Below are 24,471 nucleotides of genomic sequence, written 5' to 3' on the forward strand. Positions count from 1 at the left end.
GTTATAAATCTTTTAATTATCATTGTGTCTGTAATCACATATTCAAAGCTGCTTCCTTCTGGTAATCTCAGTCTGTTTCCCAATTTATCCTTTAAATAAGCTTTCAGTTGATGATATGCAAACATTGTACCATGAGTTATTTCATATTTGTACTTCAACTGTTCAAATGTTAATAAATTATTTCCCAAAAAACAATTTTCTATTCTTTTGATTCCTTTCCTCTCCCATTCTCTGAAGGAAAGGTTATCTATTGTAAAAGGGATTAGTAGGTTTTGTGTGAATAACAATTCTGGTATTTGCTAATTCATTTTTTTTCCTTTCTAAGTGGATCTTCTTCCATATATTAAGTAAATGATGCAATACTGGTGAGCTTCTATATTGCACCAGCTTTTCATCCCACATATACTTTATGTTCTGGTACCTTCTCCCCTATTTTCACTAGTTCTATCTTAGTCCAGTCTGGTTTTTCCCTTGTCTGGTAAAATTCTGATAAATACCTTAATTGTGCAGCTCTATCATAATTTTTAAAGTTTGGTAACTGCAAACCACCTTGGTTATGCCTCTCTGTTAATTTATCTAACGCTACCCTCAGTTTCCCCCCTTTCCACAAAAATTTCCTTATTATTCTCTTTAGTTCATTAAAGAATTTCTCTGTTAAGGGAATTGGCAACGATTGAAATAAGTATTGTATCCTTGGAAAAACATTCATCTTAATGTAATTTACCCTCCCTATCAACATTAGCGGTAATTATTTCCAATGTTCTAAGTCTTCTTGCAATTTCTTTATTAGTGGCTGATAATTTAGTTTGTACCAGTGGCTTAAGTTATTATCTATCTAACCTGATCCCTAGGTATCGGATTGCTTGTGTTTGCCATTTAAATGGCGATTCTTTTTTAAATTCTGTATAATCCGCGTTACTCATTGGCATCACTTCACTTTTATTTGCGTTGATCTTGTACCCCGATATTTCTCCATACTCCTTCAATTTCTTATGTAATTCTTTTATTGATATTTCTGGTTCTGTTAGGTATACTATGATGTCATCTGCAAATAAGCTAATTTTATACTCCTTCTCCTTTATTTTTATCCCTTTTAGTTTATTTTCTATTCTTATCAGTTCTGCCAATGGTTCTATTGCTAAAGCGAACAATGAGGGGGATAATGGACATCCCTGTCTAGTTGACCTACTTGATTTAAATTGGTTCGATACATATCCAATTACTGTTACCTTCGTCAACGGTCCATTATACAATGCTTTAATCCAATTAATATATTTTTCTGGTAGATTGAACCTCTGTAATACTTTAAATAAATAGTTCTATCCTATTCTGTCAAAGGCTTTTTCTGCGTCTAAAGCAACAACCACTGATGGCTTCTTATTTCCTTGAACTGCATGAATTAGATTAATAAGTTTACAGACATGATCCGCTGTTTGTCTTTTCTTAATAAATCCAGTTTGATCTTGTTTTACTCTTTTTTGGTACACAATCGGCCAATCTGTTTGCTAATAATTTCGTTATTATCTTATAATCTGAGTTAAGTAGAGATATTGGTGTTAATGGATCCTTCCCCGTCTTTGGTATTACACTAATTATTGCTGTCTTACATGAATCTGGCAAGTTTTGTGTTTCTTCTATCTGGTTCAATACTTCCAGGAGAGGAGGAATTAATAACTCTTTAAATGTTTCAGAAAAAGTTTCATAAAATGGGAATCCATCCTCTCCTGGCGTTTTATTGTTTGGCAGCTTTTTTTTAATATATCCTATACTTCCTCTATTTCAAATGGTTTTATCAGTTTGTTTTGTTCCTCTTCACTTGCCTGCTAACTTTTGGTGCTTCATGCACTTGAACACCTAAATCCCTCTGAACATTGTTCATTTGCAGTCTTTCTCCACTGAGACAATAATCTTTTGATTGCACTTAACAAAGTGACCTCACACTTTCTCAGATTACACGCTGTTTCCCAGTATTTTCCCCCAAATCAGTCAGTTTATCCATTCCCCATTCCAGAATCACAATTGTCCTCATCCTGTTCTTGTCTTTCACCTAATTTTGTGTCATTGGCAAATTCAGAAACTTTACAATTCATTCCCACCTCCAGGTCATTAATGTAACTGTCTACCATTGAGGGCCAAGGATTAATTTCTTGAGATTAATCTAACTCAAGTTAAATTTCCCCCAGCCTGAAAAGGATCCATTTATTCCAACATTCTGCTTTCCATATGATGGCCTGTATTCAATCTGGGCTAACACAGTTCCTCCAATGCCCTGGGCTCTTAATTTTTGCACCAATCTTTTTAGTGACCAGTTTCTGGGTGGATTCTATAATACACTGCTCCAAGAAGCAACCCCTGATGCATTTCATAAATTCTTATTCTACGAATACTGAAGAGAAGAATGAATTAACAAATTATTTTACTGTTAAAGTATTATATGACATATAATACAAAATAATAAGGCTCCAGGGGAAGATGGTTTCTCTCCAGAGTTTTACAAAGATGATTTCCTATATTTATGGGATTGTAAGATCAAATGAATGATCTTTGTGATTTACCAGTCATTTAAAATAACATTAATAAGTTATTCCTAAAAACGGAAGGATCCTTTGCTTCCATCTTCATATAGACCAATTTAATTACTGAATACCAATTATAAAATTTTATCTAAATTAATAGCTAATAGATTAGCTAAATGTTTACCTAAATTGATCAATATGGACCAAATAGGTTTTATTAAGAATAGAAACTCAGCTGACAATATTGTTGTTTTTAAGTTTGTTAAATGAGGCTCAGAAAAGAAAAATACCATCAATAGCTTTGGCTTGAGATGCAGAAAAAGCATTTGACATATTAGAATCAGACTATTTATTTAAAGTATTGGAGATTTTTGGAACTCCAACAAATTTTATAAATTGGATAAGGGCATTATATAATCACCCAAAGATACAAATAGACAAATATCAAAAAAAATTTTATTGGGAAGATCATCTAGACAAGATTGTCCATTATTTCCTTTTTATTTGCATTGGCTATAGAACCTTTAGCTGGTGATTAGAAGAGATGAGATTGAGAGCTTTAAGATAGTCTTTTTGCCGATGATGTCATATTATATCTTACAAACCCTGAAAGTTCATTAAAAAAATTAAATGTTCGATTGGCAAAATATGGGTTAATATCAGGTTATAAAGTAAATATTGATAAAAGTGAAGTGATGTTAATGACTGAGACGGATTATACTCAAGTTATGAAAATGACAACATTTAAATGGCAGAAGGAGGCATTTAAATATTTAGGAATTAATATTGGTAAGAATTTAAATTAAATTATATACCTTTATTGAAGAAAATTAAAGAAGATTTAATAAGATGGATGGATTTGCCAATTTCTTTAATAGGAAGGTTAAATTATGTGAAGATGAATATTTTTCCTGGAATACAATACCTATTTCAATCATTACCAATTTTTGTATCAACAATGTTTTTTTCAAGATTTAAATAAAAGTATGTGGTGCTTGCAGGAGCTGAAGCAAATCACTGCTGCCACACCGATGGTCGTTATCGACTGTTTTTATTCAAATTCAGCGCGTTCCTTTAAGGGCAGCATGAGCTCAGTCACCTGGTGCATTGTGACATCATAATCACTGCCCAGGGTGTGCGCTAGAAGGGTTTCTGGAGTCAGAGAGACACCCCTGATGATGCCACTTCCCCATGACTGCCCCTCCACTTGGCTACACGTTCTGTCGCTTTGGTGGCCGGCCCCGGCGCCTGGGCTTGGCTGTCTGCACAGGCCGTGATAAATCCAAATGAGCACCCTTTAAGCGGGCCACAGAAAACAGTTCTTCCCGGCCTCCCACATCTAAAGTAAAATTCCACCCGACTGCCGGAGAACCTTGCACGACCCTTCGTATGGGCGCTGCAACGAGACCTTCTGTGGTCCTCTCCAGACGAACACAAATTGCACCACATCCAGATCTTTCAGTCGATGGGATGATCGGGTGCCGTGGTGCGATGGGGGAGGCGGGATTAGGTTGCCCAGTTGTTTACGGAGGTCCGCAAGCTGCTCACCTTCATTGTGCGTCGACTTGGCCTCCAGGCCGAAGAATTTGCCTGGCAGGGAGAGTGGCACGCTGTAAACCATTTCTGCTGATGAGGCTTGCAGGTCATCCTTGGGCACCGTCCTAATCCCAAGAAGAACCCAGGGCAACTCGTCCACCCAGTCGAGGCCGGAAAGTCTTGCCATCAGAGCAGATTTAAGGTGTCGGTGGAACCTCTCTACCAACCCGTTATACTGTGGGTGGTAGGCCGTGGAGTGGTGCAGTGTTACCCCTAAAAACCTTGCCAGCTGCGATCATAGTGCAGAGGTAAATTGGGCGCCTCTGTCGCTCATGATGTGCACCAGCATGCCGAAACGAGCGATCCACTGGCTGACCAGGACTCTATCACAGGACTCTAGCACACATCTCCGCTGACACCTCACAGACTGGGGTGGCTTACGGTCACCTGGTTGCTCTGTCCACTATGGTAAACAGGTACCGCGACTTGCTGAACACTGGCAAGGGGCCCACAAAATCCACGTGGATATGCTGGAACCTCTGCGTTGCCGAGTCAAAATGTTGAACAGGGGCCTGTGTGTACCTCCTTCTTGAGGCCATGCCAGACGAATCGCTGCGCCACCATACATACAGTATTTTTTACTGAAGGGTGTGTGAGATCGTGGATAGAGCTGACAACCCTTGCCCTCCACTCCTGTGGGACTACCGGGTGTGGTGAGCCAGTGGAGGTGTCATAGAGCAGTGGCTGGGTGGAGTCAGGAAGCTGGATATCCTCGAGCTGGAGCCCTGAGATGGTGGTCTGAAGAGCTTGAGTTTCGGTGTCACGCTGCTGGGCCTGCACTAGTTGCACGTAGTCAAGGCCGGAGCTAGCGTGCTGATGGCCGGGTGGGAGAGCGCATCCGCGACCACATTGTCCTTGCCCGCCCTGTGCCGAATGTCTGTCATGAATTTGGACACGTAGGACAGGTGGCGCTGTTGCCTGGCCAACCACGAGTCCTTGGCCATAGCCAGTACTTGGGTGAGGGCCTTGTGATCAGTAAAAACAATGAACGTTCTGCCTTCCAAGAAGTATCGGAAGTGGCGGATGGCCAGGTACAGCGCCAGGAGCTCCCAGTCGAATGCACTGTATTTAAGCTCCAGTTGCTGCAACTGCCTATTGAAAAAGGCCAGCGGGTGCCACTGCCCGTCCAGCCACTGTTCCAGTCCTCCACCGTGTGCGCTTCCGGGAGCAGGAGCACCAACAAAGTTGCCTCTGCGAAGGCCTGTTTCATTGCAGTGAAGGCCTCGTTCGCCTCCTCCAACCAGGCCAGGATTTTCCCTTTTGTCACGATCAGCAGGAAAAGAGGGCGCATGATGCAGGCGGCATAGGGATGAATCTCTGGTAAAAAAATTACCATTCCCACGAATTCCTGCAGGCCCTTAAGGGAGGACCCGAGCGGCATCCAGAGGAATTTGAACAAGCCGAAAGGGGTGATAATGGCAGTCTTTCCAACGTCATCGGGGTGTACCGGGATCTGGTGATATTTGGGCACCAAGAACCGCGCGCTGTGGAGGTTGGCCGTGAAGTCCTGGATATGGGGGGGTCTGGGTACCTGTCTGGAGTTGTGGCATTGTTTAGCCATTTGTAGTCTCCACAGGGCCTCCAACCCCCTGATGACTACAGGACCATATGCAGTGGCACCGCCCAAGCGCTGTCTGACCGCAGAACGATGCCCAGCTCCTAGAGCCTGGAGAATTCCTCTTTTGCCTGTTTTAGCTTCTCCGATGGCAGCCGCCTAGCTCTGGCGTGCAGCGGGGGGCCTTTAATTGAGATGTGATGGAAAACTCCATGGTGGGGGGAGGCAACGTCGAAGAGTGACAGGGAACTCACTGAGGATCTCGGCAAACTCGTCTGTGGCAGTGGCTACCATGACGATTTTGGGTCTGTCGTCGTCTGCCGTGCCCAGGCACACCAAGTGAAAGTTGCGGGCGTTGAGCAGCCTCCTGCCCCTCACGTCCACCAGCAGACTGTGAGCCCTTAGGAAGTCAGCCCCTAACATCGCGGTGCCCACCAAGGCCAGGACGAATCTCCAAATGAACTTTTCATCCCCAATCTGTATCTGTGCCCTATGGGTGCCATAGGTATTGATTGCGGAACCATTGGCAGCCCACAGGGTTGGACTGGGGTCCGGGTTCGAGTTTCCAGCACTGTAGCAGGGAGGGCACACAGCTCAGCCCCTGTGTCCACCAGGAACCGGCAGCCCATGGATTTGTCAGTGATGTAAAGGAAGCTGTTCATGTGGCCAACCATCGCAGCCATCAACGGCGGTTGGCCTTGCCGTTTCCCTGGAAGTCGAAGAGCTGGTGGCATTCACTCCCCAGCGCTGGTGATAAAAGCACCATGTTGACTGGGTTTCCTCCGGCTTGTGCTTGGGGGTATCCTGCGGATGGCAGGACCCCTGGCTTGGAGACTTGGCTGAGGGCTGCCTCGTTCTCCTGTTTTGTGCGCCAGAGGGCATCTCCCAGACTGCAGCCTTACGGGGGTCGGAAAAGTCCTCTTCGGTCAGATGGAGCCGGATATCTTCCGGCATCTGTTCAAGGAATATCTGGCGGAAGAGGAAACATGGTTCATGATCCTCCACCAGGGCCAGCATTTCATCCATGAGGGATGAGGGGCTGTGATCCCCCAACCCATCCAGGTGTAAGAGCCTGGAAGCACGCTGCTGGGGAGTGAGACCAAACTTCCCCAGGAGTAGATTTTTGAGGGTGGTATACTTGCCCACTGCTGATGGCTGGTGAATGATGTCATCCACCCTTGCCACCGTGTCCTGGTCCAGTGCGCCCACGACGTTGTAAAATTTTGTGGTATCGGCTAAGATGTAGCGGAGTTAGAATTGTGCCTCCGCCTGCCCGAACCACGTCCGTGAGCGATGGGGCCAGAAGGGGGGACGTTTGAGGGCTATTGCATTCACTTTGGCTGCGCCAATCATTCGCAGCGTCCAGATAGCCGTCTGGACCCGTCGGGGTCACCACTGTGGCGCTTGCAGAAGCTGAAAGAAATCACTGCTGCCACACCGAAGGTCGTTAATGACTGTTTTTATTCAAATTCAGCGCATCCCTATAAGGGCAGCATGAGCTCAGTCACCTGGTGCATTGTGACATCATAATCGCTGGAAACCCCTGATGATGCCACCTCCCCATGGCTGCCCCGCCACATTCACCAGGAGGATGTGCGCCGCAACAAGTGTAAGATTTATTTGGCGAGACAAAATGCCAAGGATGGCATTGGAAAAATTAACATGGAAATATGACCAAGGGAACTAAAAATACCTAATTTTAAAAATTACTATAAAGCAGCTCAACTTAGATTTTTGTCCTCTTGTTACCAGACTGATGAAAAGACAGCATGGGTGCAAATTAAAATGAGTAAAATAAAATAATTCTGAGCATATTTTGTACAAATGGTATGAAGGATTGCTGAAAGGGCAATTTTGAAATATATACTTTAAGTATGGAATGGAATACATGTAGAAAGAGGAATGAAGAATTATCAGTTGGCTAGAATGTTATTAAAGCAAAATCCTTTAATTCCTTTTATGGTTAATAATGTTCATTTTGACATTTGGTATAATTGTGGAATAAAAAGGATAAAGGATTTTTTTGGGGCTTTTTTACTTTTGACCAACTGAAAGATACGTATAATATACCAAATAATACTATTTTTTTCTTATTATCAGCTTAAATCATACTTAAAAAGAAAGTGAGGACCAATTTTAGATTACCTGAACAAAGTCAATTTGAATATTTAATAACTGGCACATTTATCAAAAAATGTATTGCTAATATGTATATAAAATTGCAAGAGAATATCCAGAAAAAAAATCTATTTAAATCTAAATTGAGGTGGGAAAGAGAATTAAATATACAAATTCAAGAAGTATGTTCAAAACTATGTTATGAAAGTATAACTAATACAATTAATGTCAGGTACTAAATGGTATAATTTAATTTTTTACATCAATTATATAACACTCCAAATAAATTACACAGACTTGATTCAAATTGCTCTTATCAATGTTTTAGATGTAATAAAGAGGTAATAACCTTTTTACATGCAGTACAGCAATGTGAAAAAGTAGAAAAATTTTGGGAAGATATAAGTATTTGATTGGGACGAGCTCTGAAGATGCAAGTTTTGAAAGATCCCAAAATATTTTTGTTAGGAGATATTTATGATTTGAAGTTACATATTTATCAGAGGAAGTTTTTAAGCATAGCAATAGCAAAGAAATGTATAGCTGTAACATGGAAACTAGATAATAATGTGGGGTTGAATAGATGGCAAATGGAATTACAAAATTTTATACCATTAGAAAGTATGATTTACAGAATCAACAAGAAAAGTTTGATAAGATTTGGAAACTTTATATGTATTTTATTGGTAAGAGATTTCATCTACAGTGTCCGCTCTTCCTGCTCCAACTCACGTTAGATTTAAGGTTTAAGATTATATTTGTAAATTTGGAATTTAATTAACTAATGAAGGATGTATTATTAATTGAGACAGGCTTTTTCTTTTCTTGTTTTTCTTACTTTTGTGGGGAGGGAGTGGGAGGATAGGGGAGAAAATATGAAATTTTTTGCATCATTTTTTATTATTCTGTACGATACAGATAAGTACAGTATTTGTATTGATGAACATGAAAAATAAAATTTACAAAACAGAAGACTAAACTTTAGGAAGCAGAAATTAGAGACAGCCATTGAATAATATGAAGGAAGCAACAGGACTAAAAGGGGGCAGGAGGGCATCAAATGTCCTTGGCAAGTAAGATTAAAAAGAGTCCCAAGGCATTTTGCAAAGAATAAGTAGAACCACTGGAAGACATAAATGAAATTCACGCCTGGAGCCAGAGGAAGTAGGTGAGGTACTAAAAACAGTACTTCCTATCAGTTTTCACTGGAGAAGGACGTAGAGGTTGGCAAGATCAAACAGCAGTATTCTGTTAAACTAAGTCAAATTAAGATCAGAGATGTCAGTGGTGGCTAAAAATTATTCTTGACTGTAAAAAAGACTTGTTCTTGTGTAGTACTGCTCTATGTTTCAAGGATAGGTGGAGTAAAAAGAAAATGGTGACATTTTCAGAGAAACTCCTGCAAAATTTTAAGATAAAAGTCCTGTTATACCTTTCACAATCAAAAATGATAAATCCCAATCTAAATGGATGAACAAGGTTAAGATGATTAACAGAACAAATGATGATTTACAACACTTCATCTTCCAAATCTGATGTTTTTGATCAATTTTCCAAATATTCAGCATAATTACTTACAGTTTCCATTTCTTCGTGATACACTAAAATTTCAGGAATGCCATACAATTTCAAAACATCCTTATAAAGAAGAAAATCATGCAGACAAGATGGTAGTGGTAACTGGCAAATAAATTTATCAGAACGAAGGCATTCACTTTTCAGTGTTGATCGAATTTTTAAACGACTGAGATGAGTCAATGGAGGAATTTCATCTAAATTGGAACAGAAAATTAAGCAGTATTAAACATTCACAAATATTTAATGAAAAACAAAAAGAACAATTATACATATTTGTTATAAGTGAAAAATAGATCATCATGGACCTGTAGAAAACCTGTAATACTCGTTTTTCAGCAAATATATTTCAAAGTAGCACGTTATTACAAATGTAACCTATCATTCCTATTTGTATCTAGATTACATCATGATGGTATATTTTTTTCTAATTCATCTTGCTGTTGCAAAACTGATTGCTAATACAGTAAAGTCCCTGGTAGCCAGCACCTACAGGGATTGGTAGATGCTAGATAAGTGAATTTCCCAGTTGCTTGAGACTGCATATTGCGTGAATGGAGAACTAACAGCAAGGCTCACCAATTTTAAACATTCATATGTTTAGTTCTTTTTTCTTTTTTTTGCAGGTTGCTTGAGGCTGCCAGTTGCTTGAATTCCAGATAACAGTGATTTTACTGTATCAAATTCCACTTCAATATCGTTAAGATGCTCAACTTAATGTACAAGAGATATTTGTTCAACTTTTATCACACTGCTCAAGTAGGGATCAACATAATGGTGGTCTATGATTTTTTTTCTCCCCAGAAAAAATCCTCCATTGACTTTGAATTATTATCTTCCAACTTGGACATGAGCCTCAATTGCTCACATATTTAGTGTGTAAAATTACCAACACTTCCAACAATCCTAAGCCATCCTCATTTTCAATTAATAATACCCCAGATGAACCTTCAGGACTAACACCCATGTTTTAATATCTATTAAATATTGTATCTCTTGCCATCTGTTTTCATGTATTCAGCCTGCTTTGTAGTCCAGTTTTTTTTCTCCTGAGAACATAGAACTACAGCACAGTACAGGCCCTTAGGCCAAATATGTTGTGCCGAACCAATAAACTACTCTAACTGCCAAGAACTGTTCTACTGTATAGATTTTCATTTTTTTAAGTTCCATATACCTATCTAATTGTTTCTCAATATATCCGATTTTACCTGCTGTCATCACTGTTGTTACCAATGCATTCCACACACTACTTACTCCCCAAGCACCTTAAAACTATGTCTCCTGTGTTAGCCATTTCAGGCTTGGGAAAGCCTCTGGCCATCCACATGATCAATGCCTCTCATAATCTTGTACACTTTATCAAATCATCCTCATCACTTCAAGGAGAAAAGACCAGGTTCACTCAACATATACACTTCATCAGGCATTCTCTCCGATCCAGGCAGGATCTTTCTACATCTCCTTTCTCAGGCATCCACATCCTTCCTATAGTGAGGTGAACAGAAATTAACACATTATTCCAGGTGGGGTCTAACTCAAGACTTGTATACAGTAAAACCCTTGCTATCTGTCATCTATGGGGATTGATAGACGCTGGATAAATGTATTTTCAGGTTGCTTCAGATTTGCTCATTCAATGTCTAATTTTTGCATCTGCATTTAGAATACAGTTCTAAAGACAAATACCTTGTTAAACTTTTAGGAATTCCTTCTATTTTTTTAAAATATTCTGTCCAGTCCAATCTGACACACGCCTTCACATAATTAGTTTTTCTTCAAGTTTGCTACTATCCTTTCCTTGAAATATGTCTTTCTTTTCAAATGATCTTTTCTGTTTTCTGAAATCCCCTTCAAAGTTACCCCTGCATCTCAATTGACTAATCCGTTAAGCTAATGAACAGCCCCCGACTGTTAAAATTGGCATTCATCTCTCCTTTACCTTTTTACTCAGTACCAGCTCCCCACAAGGGTGTGTATTGAGTCCCATCTTCTACTCTCTTTATACCCATGACTGCCTCCACGTATTCTACCAATACCAACATCAAGTTTGCAGACGACATAACTGTGGTTGGACTCGTTTCAGATGAGACAGCCTACAGGGATGAAGTCCAGATTGACAGTGTGCTGGTCAGAGAACAATCTCATTGCTAACTCCTTGAAAACAAAATAACTTATAAATAGATTTCAGGAGGAACAGTACAGTTCCAGACCCATTATATACATCAACAGGGACGGTGTGGAAAGGGTTACTGCTTTCAGATTTCTGGGTAAGCACTTTGCTGAAGATCTCCCTTGGACTACCAATACAATTACAGTAGGTAAAAAGGCAAAGCAATGACTCCATGCTTGAGGATTCTTAAGGAGAAACTGCAGGTGTCCTTTTATCGCTGCTCCAGCAAGAGTGTGCTGGCCTCCTGCAACAGACAAATGGGACCTTCAGAGGGTCATCAGTATGGCCTAGAAGATTATCAGCTGCACACTACCCTCTTTGGAGGATTGATACAGATCTTGCTGTCTCAGTAGAGCAGCCAAAATCCTGAAGGATCCTTACCACCATGGTCATTATCTGTTTAAACTGCTGACCTCCGATAGACATTTTAGGTCCATTAAATCACGGACAAACAGACCTGAAAACAGTTTTTACCCCAGAGCTACACATGAGCTGAATACAATCAATCATTGAATATTGTATTGTTTTATTGTGTTGTTGCTTTTATATTTTATTGTTTTATGTATGTGTGCACCACCAGGATGTTCACTCAATTTCATTGTACTTGTGCAATGACAATAAAGGTTATCTAATCTATTTAATTGCCATTGCTTTCCAGCCAGCTTTGTTTTCATGCTCACATATTTACCTTCATTCACATTAAAATATTATTCCTGAATCCATTCTTCAATCAACTACATTAAAAATTCATTCATGAGACTTGTTCTTGTGTAATACTGTTTCAAGGAGGTGGTGAAGAATGAACAACTGAGGTAATTAATTAATCCTACTTTGTTGCACAATGTGGAGTGGCACAGTGGTGCAACTAGTAGAGTAACTACCTTCCAACCTCCAATTCAGAGTTTGCACATACTCTGTCAATGCACAGGTTCCCCTCCGTGTGCTTCACTTTCCTCCCATATTCCAAAAACAAAGGTTGTTAGATTAAAACCTTCAATGCAAGTGAGTGACATAAAATGGGCTGGAGTCGGTTTAGTTGATGGAAATGTGGAGAGAATAAAGCCAGATCAGAGAAAGATTAATGTAAATGGTTGCTTGATGGTCCGCACAGATTTAGTGGGATGAAAGGCTTGTTTCTGACACTTCACAAATGCTAGGTTTGGCATAGCCAAAGAAGCAAGACTTCCCTTCCATTGAAAGGTCAGCCAATGTCTATATGCCAAGCCTAAAATACAAATTTTGTTTCTCTATGTCAGACCTGAGGAGTTTAAGCATTTTGGTTTTTTTTTATTTCAAATTTTCAGCATCTGCTGTTATTTTTCACTTTTAAATTTCTATCACTTCTTTACTTTCAAAATTTATCATTGCCAACTGGTAGACTATTTTCTAACTGGGGAGAAAATTGAAAATTCCCAAATCCCAAGGGACCTGGGAGTCCTCGTGCAGGACTTGCATGTTGAGTCAGCAGTGAAGGCAAATCCAATTCAGACACTCGTTTCAAAAGGAAGAAAATATAAGAGTAGGGATGCGATGCTGAGACTTCATCAGGCAATGATGAAACCTCATTTGGAGTATTGTGAGCAGCTTTGGGCTCCTCATTTAAGAAAGATATGCTGACGTTGCAGAGGGTTCAGAGAAGGTTCACAAAGATTCCCGGAATGAGTTATCTTACAAGGACATTTGATGGCTCTTGCCCTGTGATCACTGGAATTTAAGCAAACAAGGAAGGATCTCAATGGAACATTTTGAATGTTGAAATGCATGGGCAGAGTAGATGTGGAAAAGTTTCCCATAGTGGGAGAGTCAAGGACAAGAGGGCACAACTTCAGGATTGAAAGGTGTCCACTTAGAACAGAGGCATATGTGGAGGAATTTCTTCAGCCAGAGGGTTGTAAATCTGTGGAATTTGTTGCCATAGACTGTTGTGGAGGCCAAGTGGTTGGAAGTATTTGAGGGAGAGATTGATAAGTTCTTGATTAGTCAGGGCATCAAAGGTTATAGGGAGAAGACCGGCAGTGGGGCTGCATGGGGAAAATGGATCAGCTCATGATTGAATGGCGGGGCAGATTTGATGAGCTGAATTTCTGCTCGCATGACTGATGGCCTTATGTTATTTGATGTCAGCCACTGAGTTAATTCTGACAATTAGTATCCCACAATTGTCCTCTAATCACTGCATTGCATCGCTGAATTTTGGCATATTAAAAACACTGGTAATAGAACACTGTTGAGTATATTATAAATGCAGAACCATGCAACAGATTAAAAAAAGTTACAGAGGGCAATATTTAAAAATGCTGTGTTAATTTACATTAATTATGATTTAAAATGCAATTGTAATTTGTATTTAAAGCAATTACATACCAAAACGTTTCTGTTCAATCCAAGTGGAGCTACCCATGCGACAGAAAAGAATCTGGCCCACAATCAAAGGAAGCCTCTTCCAGTTTGTAAACTCAAGTGTAAAATTAAGCATGTTGTCACTGGCTGCATTTAACCTGCCAATTAAAAATTAAAAATACAACTAAATTTTCAAAATGACAAAAAAAATTCAAAAGCTAGAAACGATCACAGAAAACTACAAAGCAGCCCCTCCATCTGTATAATTCCAGTCATGACAAATGGTGTGTCTCAAAATAACGTCTTTTGATTAAATGTTCTCCATTGTATCTCAGACTTCTTTGTGTCTCCACCCCTTCCCCTCTCTGCAACTTAAAACATGATTGCTTTCTCACTTTCAAATTCCAATGAAAACTTATAGGCCTAAATATTAACATTGTTTTTCTCTTGACTGAATATCCCTCAGCATTTTGTTTCAATTTCAAATTTCCAGTATCTGCAGATATTTTCATTAATAGCAGTTGCTTTTAAGCAGAATGACATCAAGGAGGCTTCCAAGATTAGATTTCAGTCATTCTCTGAAACCCCAATTCAGAGAGGGATGTGAAGTAAATAATGGAAAAAGTTAAAGTTAAAATCAAAAGTGTTGTTGATAATTTTTGTTGAAGCTTTTAATTTTTTTTGCGAATGCTTATTTTTGAAAAAAGATCTCTTTTTTTAAAAAAAATTACACTGCCAGAAAATGCATGTTCCTGCTGCACCAGAAAAATGCTCTGTGGCCTTTTAAGCCAAGCAAAATAATCAATCATACTAATTTCCTCAGACTTTAAGAAAAAAGTCTGAGGAAATCAGTTCCCAATGATGAATTATGTAATGCTGCATTAATTCACCAACAGTAAACTTTCCTTACTATTGCAGACAGGCAAATAAGCCAGTGGACAAATTAATTTTTGATTTTCAAAGACTCACATAAATGCAATGCAAACAAACAATACAATGTCTTTCAACACCAATATGACATACAGACTACTTTTTTATTCTCCCCCCCCCGTATAACTGAGAATCAAGTCATATAAATTATAAAGATACAAAAAACACAGTACTGGTGGGTCAACGACCCCTACAGAAACTTAGGAAAAAACAACCAAGGTGACTAAGTAGCAAAAGGAATAAAAAAACTAAAAGAGCACATCGGCTGTGCCACATTGATCCTAATTGTTTCCCTGCTGGGACAGATTGTTTCGGTACCCTTATTCCGAAGGGGGATAGTCATATCTGTGGACCAATATCTTTCAGATAAGGTTTCCACACTCTAACGAATATGATATTTCCTCCTTAAATTGTACATGATTTTCTCTGGAGGAATGCAACTCTGAATTTCCAGATTCCATCATGTAATATTTAGTTGGGAGTCAGTCTTCCACATGACCATACATTTCCTGGCTACCATCAAGACGACCTTCACAAACTGAATTTGGTACTTGGACAGTTTAAAACACATGTCCATAATGTTTCCCAGAAGGTACAATTCCAGATCTTGTGGAAAGCCAGTGAACAACACTTGAAGATGTTTTATGATAACAAAAATTGTGAACCAGAAATAATCAGCTAAATATATGGCCAGCATTAATTTTTCTCTTTATTTGTTCATGAATAAAAGTGGCATAAACTGAAGCCTATAAATATCAGATTTGTAATGGAACATCTCAGTGAAGAAACTTGCCAGTGAAAAAAAAATGATTTAAATTTTAATTCAATACAGTAAAGAAATAATCATCTATCAATATTATTTGGGCCAAGCATCTACATTTTAGGTTGAAATGTTATAAGCTTAAGAATCGATGCCGATAAAATGCAGTTCACACTGATAATAAGCTGGCACAAGTCTTTGATGAATGATGTCAATAGAGAGTAGATCAGTGATTGATATCTGATGTAGTCGCAAACCAAGCAAAAGTATCTCTTATTTTTTAAATAAATATAGCTCTACAATGAAATTCATATTGACTATAGCTTTTAAGGCAAGATTGGTGGTTTTAAATTTCATTTTTATATATATCTGTATACAAATTTAAAATGTATTTACAACACAGTAGAAGCTGACTGGCTATTTAAACCCGTGACATCCAATTTCACCCAAATTAAGTTACAACCCCATACGTTTTGGAGAGTGGGAGAAAACTGGAGCGCTTGGTGGAAACCCACGCAGACATGGGGAGAACTGCCGTGTATTCTTGACATAGAAATACACTAGCACACGGAGACGTGATGCTTCATTCATTTTTTATTACTAAACTAAAATGGTTCTCTGCAGCACACACATACACTTGATGTTATCATACATGATGACATTATAAGCATGCAGGCATATATTCCCAACACTTCACCCTCCACAAAATAAATGCTTCAACTACACTTCAACATAAGTGTTAAGCAGGCAAGTCACTGTTCATCATCCTGGTGGACATCTTTCCCTTCTTGATCTTCTTGGTGAGGTAGAATCGCCCGTAGACTTTACAACTCCAGACTCTTTACCTTTTTGGGCAGTACCTCCCCCTCGGTTGGTGGTAAGGACTGTGAACTTGTCTTTGGCAAGCCCCATTCAGATGTTACGTAGGGCTGCTCTGCTGAGCTGGATATAGTGTTGATTGCACTGCTGAGCAGTCAGGGCATCATCTCCTGAAACTATTTCTGAAATGTTGTCACTGACAGGAGCCCACAATGGAAACTCATCAGGGTCATGGGCAGTGGATATGGCCATTCGATCATTCACTGCTTTTAACTGGGTGATGTGGCGTTTCCACGTTTTAGTTCCCACCAGTATGGAACAGGAACAGGGACTCAGTATTTTCAGAATCACACCTCTGATTCACGGCTTCATATAATCTCGGTAGTGCCATACCAGTACTTGTTCTCCTATTTCAAAAGATCTTGTAGGTTTACTTGGAGAGGAAGATTGAAATGTGGCTTGTTCCATACGAAGGCAAATGTTCAGGTGCACCACAGAAAGACTTCTCCTCAAGTCTCTTCCAAACATCGATTCTGCTGATGGTCGTTTGGTAATAGAGTGTGGCATGTTTCTATATGCTATCAGAAAATCTGCAAGTTTGTGATTCCATGAAATGTTTAGGGATTTCTTGGTTTTCACGGACTTTTTAAAATGTCTGCATGAAACTTTCCATTTCTTCATGTTTGGATGGTAGGGCACTGATAAGATGTGTCGTATATTGTTATTGCGTAGGAACACCTTAAAAGCATCAGATACAAACTGCGGCCCATTACTGAAGACTAGTTCTATAGGTAATCCATATGATGTGAATGTACTTCATAGTCTCTCAATCATTTGGTTTGTTGTTGTTGTTTTCATGTGTGACACAACTGGCCATTTAGTGTGTGCATCAACAACAATAAGGAATTTTTTTCTCATAAAGGGACCAGTGAAATCTACATGAATCCTGTGCCATAGTCACGATGGTCATTTCCATGGTTTAGCTGCCACTTGTGGTGCTTTGAGTTGCAGCTCCTGACAAGTGTAACATCTTCTTACTGTTTGTTCAATATTGATATCCATTGATGGCCACCAGTCATACACACATGCCAAAGCTTTCATCTGAACCATCCCTGGGTGGTTGTTGTGCAGCTCTGATAACATGGCAGTCTGCCATTTTGTAGGAATGATTGTCCTGGTTCCCGATAATAAACAAATGGTATTCTTCAATTGATATTTCATTACGTCGTATATAAGGTTTCAATTCGAAAGATGGCTTCGGACTTGGGCTATCCATTTAATGTGAAATATTAATACACCTTTGACAGTGTAGCTTCTTTCCGTACTGCTTTGCTGATAGCATTTGCTGTATTTGATAAGGAATGAAGCTGTTCCTGATTAATAGCTGTAGCCTTCGCTGTCGAGTTAATTATCTAATTTTTCTGTTTGGTTTCAGGAAGAGGTAATCAAGATAGGACATCAGCATGGTCATTTTGTGTTGCTGATTTATGTTTCAAATGGTAATCTTATGCGGCGAGCTGCATGGCCCACCTTTGAATTCTTGTTGCAGCTAGCACTGGTATCCCCTTTTTAGGGTCTAGAATCAATCTCAGTGGTTTGTTGTCTGTTACTAAGGTAAACTTTCTACCATATAAGTAGCCCACTGGCGATGTCTTCTTTCTTTTTTCTTCTTTGGCTTGGCTTCGCGGACGAAGATTTATGGAGGGGGTAAAAAAGTCCACGTCAGCTGCAGGCTCGTTTGTGGCTGACCAGTCCGATGCGGGACAGGCAGACACGATTGCAGCGGTTGCAAGGGAAAATTGGTTGGTTGGGGTTGGGTGTTGGGTTTTTCCTCCTTTGCCTTTTGTCAGTGAGGTGGGCTCTGCGGTCTTCTTCAAAGGAGGCTGCTGCCCGCCAAACTGTGAGGCGCCAAGATGCACGGTTTGAGGCGTTATCAGCCCACTGGCGGTGGTCAATGTGGCAGGCACCAAGAGATTTCTTTAGGCAGTCCTTGTACCTTTTCTTTGGTGCACCTCTGTCACGGTGGCCAGTGGAGAGCTCGCCATATAATACGATCTTGGGAAGGCGATGGTCCTCCATTCTGGAGACGTGACCCATCCAGCGCAGCTGGATCTTCAGCAGCATGGACTCGATGCTGTCGACCTCTGCAATCACTTCCTTTTCTGTGTCATAGTGTGATGTTAGTATTTCGTTCAAATGGTTGATTGTATTAGTAGTTTCTTCATTTCTGTTCTTTTCTTATCTTAACAATTGGTTCAGCGGAAAACACAGCATTAACAAATTTGGAATGTGCTTCCAATAATAGTTAACCAAACCCAGGAATGAATGCAATTTGGCTCAATTTGTTGGTTAGGGTGCTCTGCAGACGGCTTCGGTACAAGTGGTATCCATTCGGACTCCTTTACTATTAATTGTGAAGCCAAAATATGTTGCGGAAGGTACCATAAATAAACAGACGTTCACTTGTTACAGACAGGTTAGGACCCTTTCTAAGTTAGATAGGTGCTCTGAGTCGTCTTGAGCTGTAATTATGTTGTCGTCGAGGTAGCATCTACATTTATGCCATGCAATCATTTATCCACTTGAAATGTTGATAGGGCTGCCGATATTCCATATGGATTTGGGTCTAGGTCAATAACTCTAAATGAGTATTTCTTGTCACATATTTCTTTGATGCCTTATCCAATTCATCTTACTAATATGCTTAGGATAAGTTCAGCTTCATGACTTTCTTTCCCCCATTCAGGGCCTGGAATAATTCTTCTACTTTGGGCATAGGATGTCCAGGTATTTGTACAGCCTGATTAACGGTGACTTTGTAATTGCCACAAATTCGGATTTCTCCCTTGGTTTTTCATACTAACACGATGGGAGCTGCCCAATCACTGTATTGAATTCTTTCCATGATTCCTTGGTTTTCCAATTTGTTATTGCAAATGGTCTGGAGAGAACTCTGCAATGGAGTTCACAGTTGTTAGTGTTTAGTTGGTTTTTGAGGTGTGTATTAAAATCTGAAATACACTAAACAGTTCTCATTGACTGCTCCCGGCCCGGGGCTCGGCTGCCAACAGTCGGGCTGTGCGGGCTGCCGGGGTTTGCCTGGCGACGGCGGCCTATGTTTAGTGCTCGGGCAGCGGACCTTTGTTGACCTCACCAAAGCTTTTGACACCGTGAGCAGGAAAGGGCTTTGGTAAATACTAGAGCCCCTCGGATGCCCCCCCCCCCCCAAGTTCCTCAACATGGTTATCCAACTGCACAAAAAGCAACAAGGTCGGGTCAGATACAGAAATGAGCTCACCGAAACCTTCTCCATTGACAACAGCGTGACCTCGCACCAACCCTCTTTACTATCTTCTTCAGCATGATGCTGAAACAAGCCATGAAAGACCTCAACAATGAAGACGCTGTTTACATCCGGTACCGCACGGATGGCATTCTCTTCAATCTGAGGAGCCTGCAAGCTCACACCAAGACACAAGAGCAACTTGTCCGTGAACTACTCTTTACAGATGATGCCGCTTTAGTTGCCCATTCAGAGCCAGCTCTCCAGCGCATGACGTCCTGTTTTGTGGAAACTGCCAAAATGTTTGGCCTGGAAGTCAGCCTGAAGAAAACTGAGGTCCTCCATCAGCCAGCTTCCCACCATGACTACCAGCCCCGCCACATCTCCATTGGGCACACACAACTCAAAACGGTCAACCAGTTTACCTATCTCGGCTGCACCACTTCAACTGATGCAAGGATCGACAAAGAGATAGACAACAGACTCGCCAAGGCAAATAGCGCCTTTGGAAGTCTACACAAAAGAGTCTGGAAAAAAAACCACCTGAAGAAACACACAAAGATCAGCGTGTACAGAGCCATTGTCATACCCACGCTCCTGTTCGGCTCCAAATCATGGGTCCTCTACCAGCATCACCTACGGCTCCTAGAACGCTTCTATCAGCGCTGTCTCCGCTCCATCCTCAACATTCATTGGAATGACTTCATCACCAACATCGAAGTACTCGAGCTGGCACAGTCCGCAAGCATCGAATCCATGCTGCTGAAGACCCAACTGCGCTGGGTGGGTCACGTCTCCAGAATGGAGGACCATCGCCTTCCTAAGATCGTGTTATATGGTGAGCTCTCCACTGGCCACTGAGACAGAGGTGCACAAAAGAGGTACAAGGACTGCTTAAAGAAATCTCTTGGTTCCTGCCACATTGATCACCGCCAGTGGGCTGATATCGCCTCCAACCGTGCACCTTGGCGCCTCACAGTCCGGCGGGCAGCAACCTCCTTTGAAGAAGACCGCAGAGCCCACCTCACTGACAAAAGACAAAGGAGGAAAAACCCAACACCCAACCCCAACCAACCAATTTTCCCTTGCAACCACTGCAACCATGCCTGCCTGTCCCACATCGGACGTGTCAGTCACCAATGAGCCTGCAGCAGACGTGGACATACCCCTCCATAAATCTTCGTCCGCAAAGCCAAGCCAAAGAAAGAAAGAAGAACTGCAAATGGTAACGGTCTGGGCTTATAGAACTTGGGTTCAATACCTGATTTCATGTGCAACTTCGCCTGGACTCCTTGGATTTTCCTCAGGCCTTTTTCGAAAACCGACTGATATTTCTTAAGCACTTGTTCCAGTTTTGGCTTGGCCTCATCCTCCAGGCATGTGTTCATTATGGATCCAATTTCCATCCAATCTAGTTGAATGTCTGATAACCAATTTCTTACAAACAACGCCAGCCCTTTGGTGTCAACAATGTCGAGGGGATAATCTTTTTGGTATCTGTCCTTTATATTCCATGCTTACCTTGCATTTTCCGAACACCCTGACTCTTTCCCATGAATATTTTTAAAACCATGGACTCTTTAATGGTGAGGTAACAGTCATGTTTTTAACTTTAGTGGCATTAACAACACTGCTGCCCCCATGTCCAACTCCATTCGACAAGGTTTGTTGTTGATTTTCATATGGACATAGATTTCTGATTTCTTATCCTTTAATCCACGATTATACATTACTTCCAGTGCCTCGTCTTCCTCCGAATCCTTAGTTTCATTGCTTGGGTTTTCATCCTTCTCCACAGTTTTCACTCAGGAGGGCTGTTTTTCATATCTCAGTCTTTGCTTTTTCTCCTTTTTCCCTTGGTGGCACCATCTTTCTTTCTTGAACACTTGGCTCTGATGTGCCCCTCTTTGTCACATAGATGATATTTAGGTTTTCTGAAATAACAATTATCCAGACTGTGGTTGTTTTTTTCACAGTGGAAGCATTCTTGGTGGAAAAATTTACCTATCTCCCATAGTTCACCTTGACCAATGTCCAAGTTGTTATCAGCCACCTCAGAACTCAAGGCTGTGTCACACGCCAACTTACCTCTTTTGTACTTAGTAATCATTGTCTGGCACTGCAGTCCACTAAACCCATTAGTAATCGGTCTCTTAATGCCTCAATCAAAAATGCATCAAACTCTTGAGTTTTGTGACAGTCTTTGCAATTCAGCTTACAGATTCATCTGTTTTCTGCTTTCTGAAATAAAATTTTTGTCTTTCTGGAAATAACTAGTGGTTTGGAGTTAAGGTTTGCTCCAATTACAGCACACAACTCTCCATAAGTTTTTGAATTTAGCCTTTCAGGTGCTAACAGAGACTTAATCAGTTTAAATGTCTTGCTTCCCACTTGGCTCAGAAACAGTGCTAGATATTGGTTCAAAACCGGTGTGCCAGTAATATTATGAGCAAGACTGCGTTGATCAAATCTTTCTACATGGTCATTCCAGTCTTCTTTATATTCGACGAATTTTTCAAACTGTTCCTCTGCCATTTTGAGTTGATTTTCTTGCTTCCTTTCCTTTGTTTTGTGTTTGAGCCTGTGGGGTTCACTGCTGTGGTAGCCTTGCATTTCGTTTTTAAATCTTCACTCCAATGTTTGGAGCATGCCAATCTGTCATGTATTCTAAGCTTAGAAAAACACTAGCACACGGAGACATGATGCTTCATTCATTCTTAAATACTAAAACTGAAATGGTTCCCCACTGCACACAATAATTCATGTAATGACATCATACATGTTGACATTACGCACACGCAGGCAATAACATTATTCCCAACAATGACATATAAGCGACTTACTGTTACGTACTAGATGGCAGCAATAAAAATTAACCCAGACACCTATGGGGATTGGTGGGTGCTGAAGGACTGAATTTTCTGGTTGCTTAAGATTACATATTGCGTGATTGCTTGGGGGGTGCGCAAATTTTGAACTTGTTTTTTTTAAACAGATTTATTTTCTGCAATTTTTTGCTGGTTGCTTGAATTCCAGATAATGGGGATTTTTCTGTATTTCCAAAAAATGTGCATATTTTTTGCATTGCTATTTTTACTATTGTAATGGATAAATTGCGGGGAGAATTTGGTAAGATTAGAGTAGGTTACATTCATACACACATTTTAAAGCAGATCTTATTTGAAAGACTGAAGAATTCATATTCAGGAACATTGCAAAAACTATGGAAAATGCTATGCACATTTCACAAGTAGGTGCGAACTGAAATGACGTCATGAAATGAATAGACCATAGTCTTGGAGGAGACAAACTGGCTGTTTTTAAGTACCGAGAGAATGCTCACAGAAAGGTCACTCCTGGGTTTTGTTTATCTAAGACAACAGATGGGAGCAGAAGGATAACTCCTGTTGTTTGCTGAAGAAGGTGGGGGTTTTGTGAGGAGAGCGAGAGAGCGAGAGAGTGAGAGAGAGAGAGAGCGAGAGAGAGAGAGAGAAACAGAGAGAGAGAGAGAGAGAGAGAGAGAGAGAGAGAGAGAGAGAGAGAGAGAGAGAGAGAGACCAAGCTCAACAAGCTCTCTCAGCTAGTGTGTGTGACACTGAAAGCAGCTGAACAGCGCAAGCCAAGAAAAGCTGGTTGGAAACAGAAAAGTTCCAGAGAGGTGGATGGCTGAAAGTACTATCTGTCTGATGTTTCTCTTGGAATAAGAGGAACAGAAAGGAACTCTGTGGTAGCCTGAAAGAAAGAGGTTCCCATCTGGAGAATCCTGATGGGGCAAGTTTCATCAGCGAGACATTGAGGTGACTAATGGTGATACCTCAGTTGTGGACATCCTGGAATAACAAATATCTCTCTCTGCAAACCCTACAAGAACCTTCCTGAGCGGTAAACATTTACCTTTCGAGCACCAAAGCCTGGTGAACTTTATACATGTTAAATTCTGTGCATAGTATAAGAATTGCCTGCAGCCAGTGAACTTGGAAGAATGAGAAGTGAGATTGAACTGTGAACCAAAGAACTTTTGTTAAATTTACACACACATCATACACGTACGCTTAGAATTAGAAGGGGGTTAATTTGGGTTACTTAAGTAAATAGAGATAAGTTAAAGTTTGATTCTATTTTCATATTTACAGTTAATTAAAAATAACTTTTGTTTAAATAACCATTTGTCATGGTGAATATTTATTGCTGCTGGGTTTTGGGGTCCTTTGGGTTTGTAACACTATTAATAAAACATTATCTCACAATTTGAAGCTTCTCTGAACTGGTTACTTACCAATCTTCACGAAGCAAATCTACAGGATTTAATCCAGCCAAAAGAAGATGAGGTAACCACTGCTTGAACTGTTGTTGTGATATTAATCCATATTTTACAATGCCAGCCAAATGACTGCCTGTTGGTAATGAGTAACCATGTTCCAGAAAAAACTGCAGCAAATGGAAACACTGATATTGTAGACAATAAATGTAATGAAGACCTGTGACAACAGCTTCAGCTTTAAGGAGGATGTGAATAATTGCAAAAAATCTGAGGAATTAAAAATAAATAATGTTAGCCCAACAATCTGAGCCATACAGATTAAAAACAGACAAGCCTTAAAAACAAGCTTATTAACAAATCTTAAAAATTTATCAGAAGTTATTTGAAAAGACTTTAAAAATAATCTTTGTTCATTTGTACAATGAAATAAGTCATACAATGAACACATTTGTCAGTTGCTAATACAAAGCATGCTTTCTGCTTATAGCCAATCACATTCTAATTCTCATCCATAGCTGAGAAAGAAATGACAATTGTGCAAAGTG

At 40.3% G+C, this 24,471-nt stretch overlaps 1 protein-coding gene across 6 annotated transcripts in view; it reads right to left on the reverse strand.

Moving 5' to 3' along the window:
- Nucleotides 1-24,471, reverse strand: part of asb3 (ankyrin repeat and SOCS box containing 3) — a 114,886-nt gene that overhangs the window by 5,686 nt on the left and 84,729 nt on the right. For 3 of the 6 annotated variants that reach the window (XR_011355757.1, XR_011355756.1, XM_069931404.1), the window contains exons 8-10: nt 23,942-24,193; nt 13,898-14,031; nt 9,364-9,557 (exon numbers count right to left, since the gene is read on the reverse strand). Coding sequence is in view for 4 of the 6 variants with exons in the window: in XM_069931404.1 (XP_069787505.1) it covers nt 9,364-9,557; nt 13,898-14,031; nt 23,942-24,193 (580 nt within the window). In the remaining 2 variants the exon portion in view is untranslated. Of the gene's footprint in view, nt 1-8,067; nt 9,558-13,897; nt 14,032-23,941; nt 24,194-24,471 lie in introns of those variants that run through there. The other 3 variants (XM_069931406.1, XM_069931405.1, XM_069931403.1) reach the window with 1 other exon arrangement.

Source organism: Narcine bancroftii, chromosome 4, assembly GCF_036971445.1.
Source record: "Narcine bancroftii isolate sNarBan1 chromosome 4, sNarBan1.hap1, whole genome shotgun sequence".
In the NCBI taxonomy this organism is placed as follows: Eukaryota; Metazoa; Chordata; class Chondrichthyes; order Torpediniformes; family Narcinidae; genus Narcine; species Narcine bancroftii.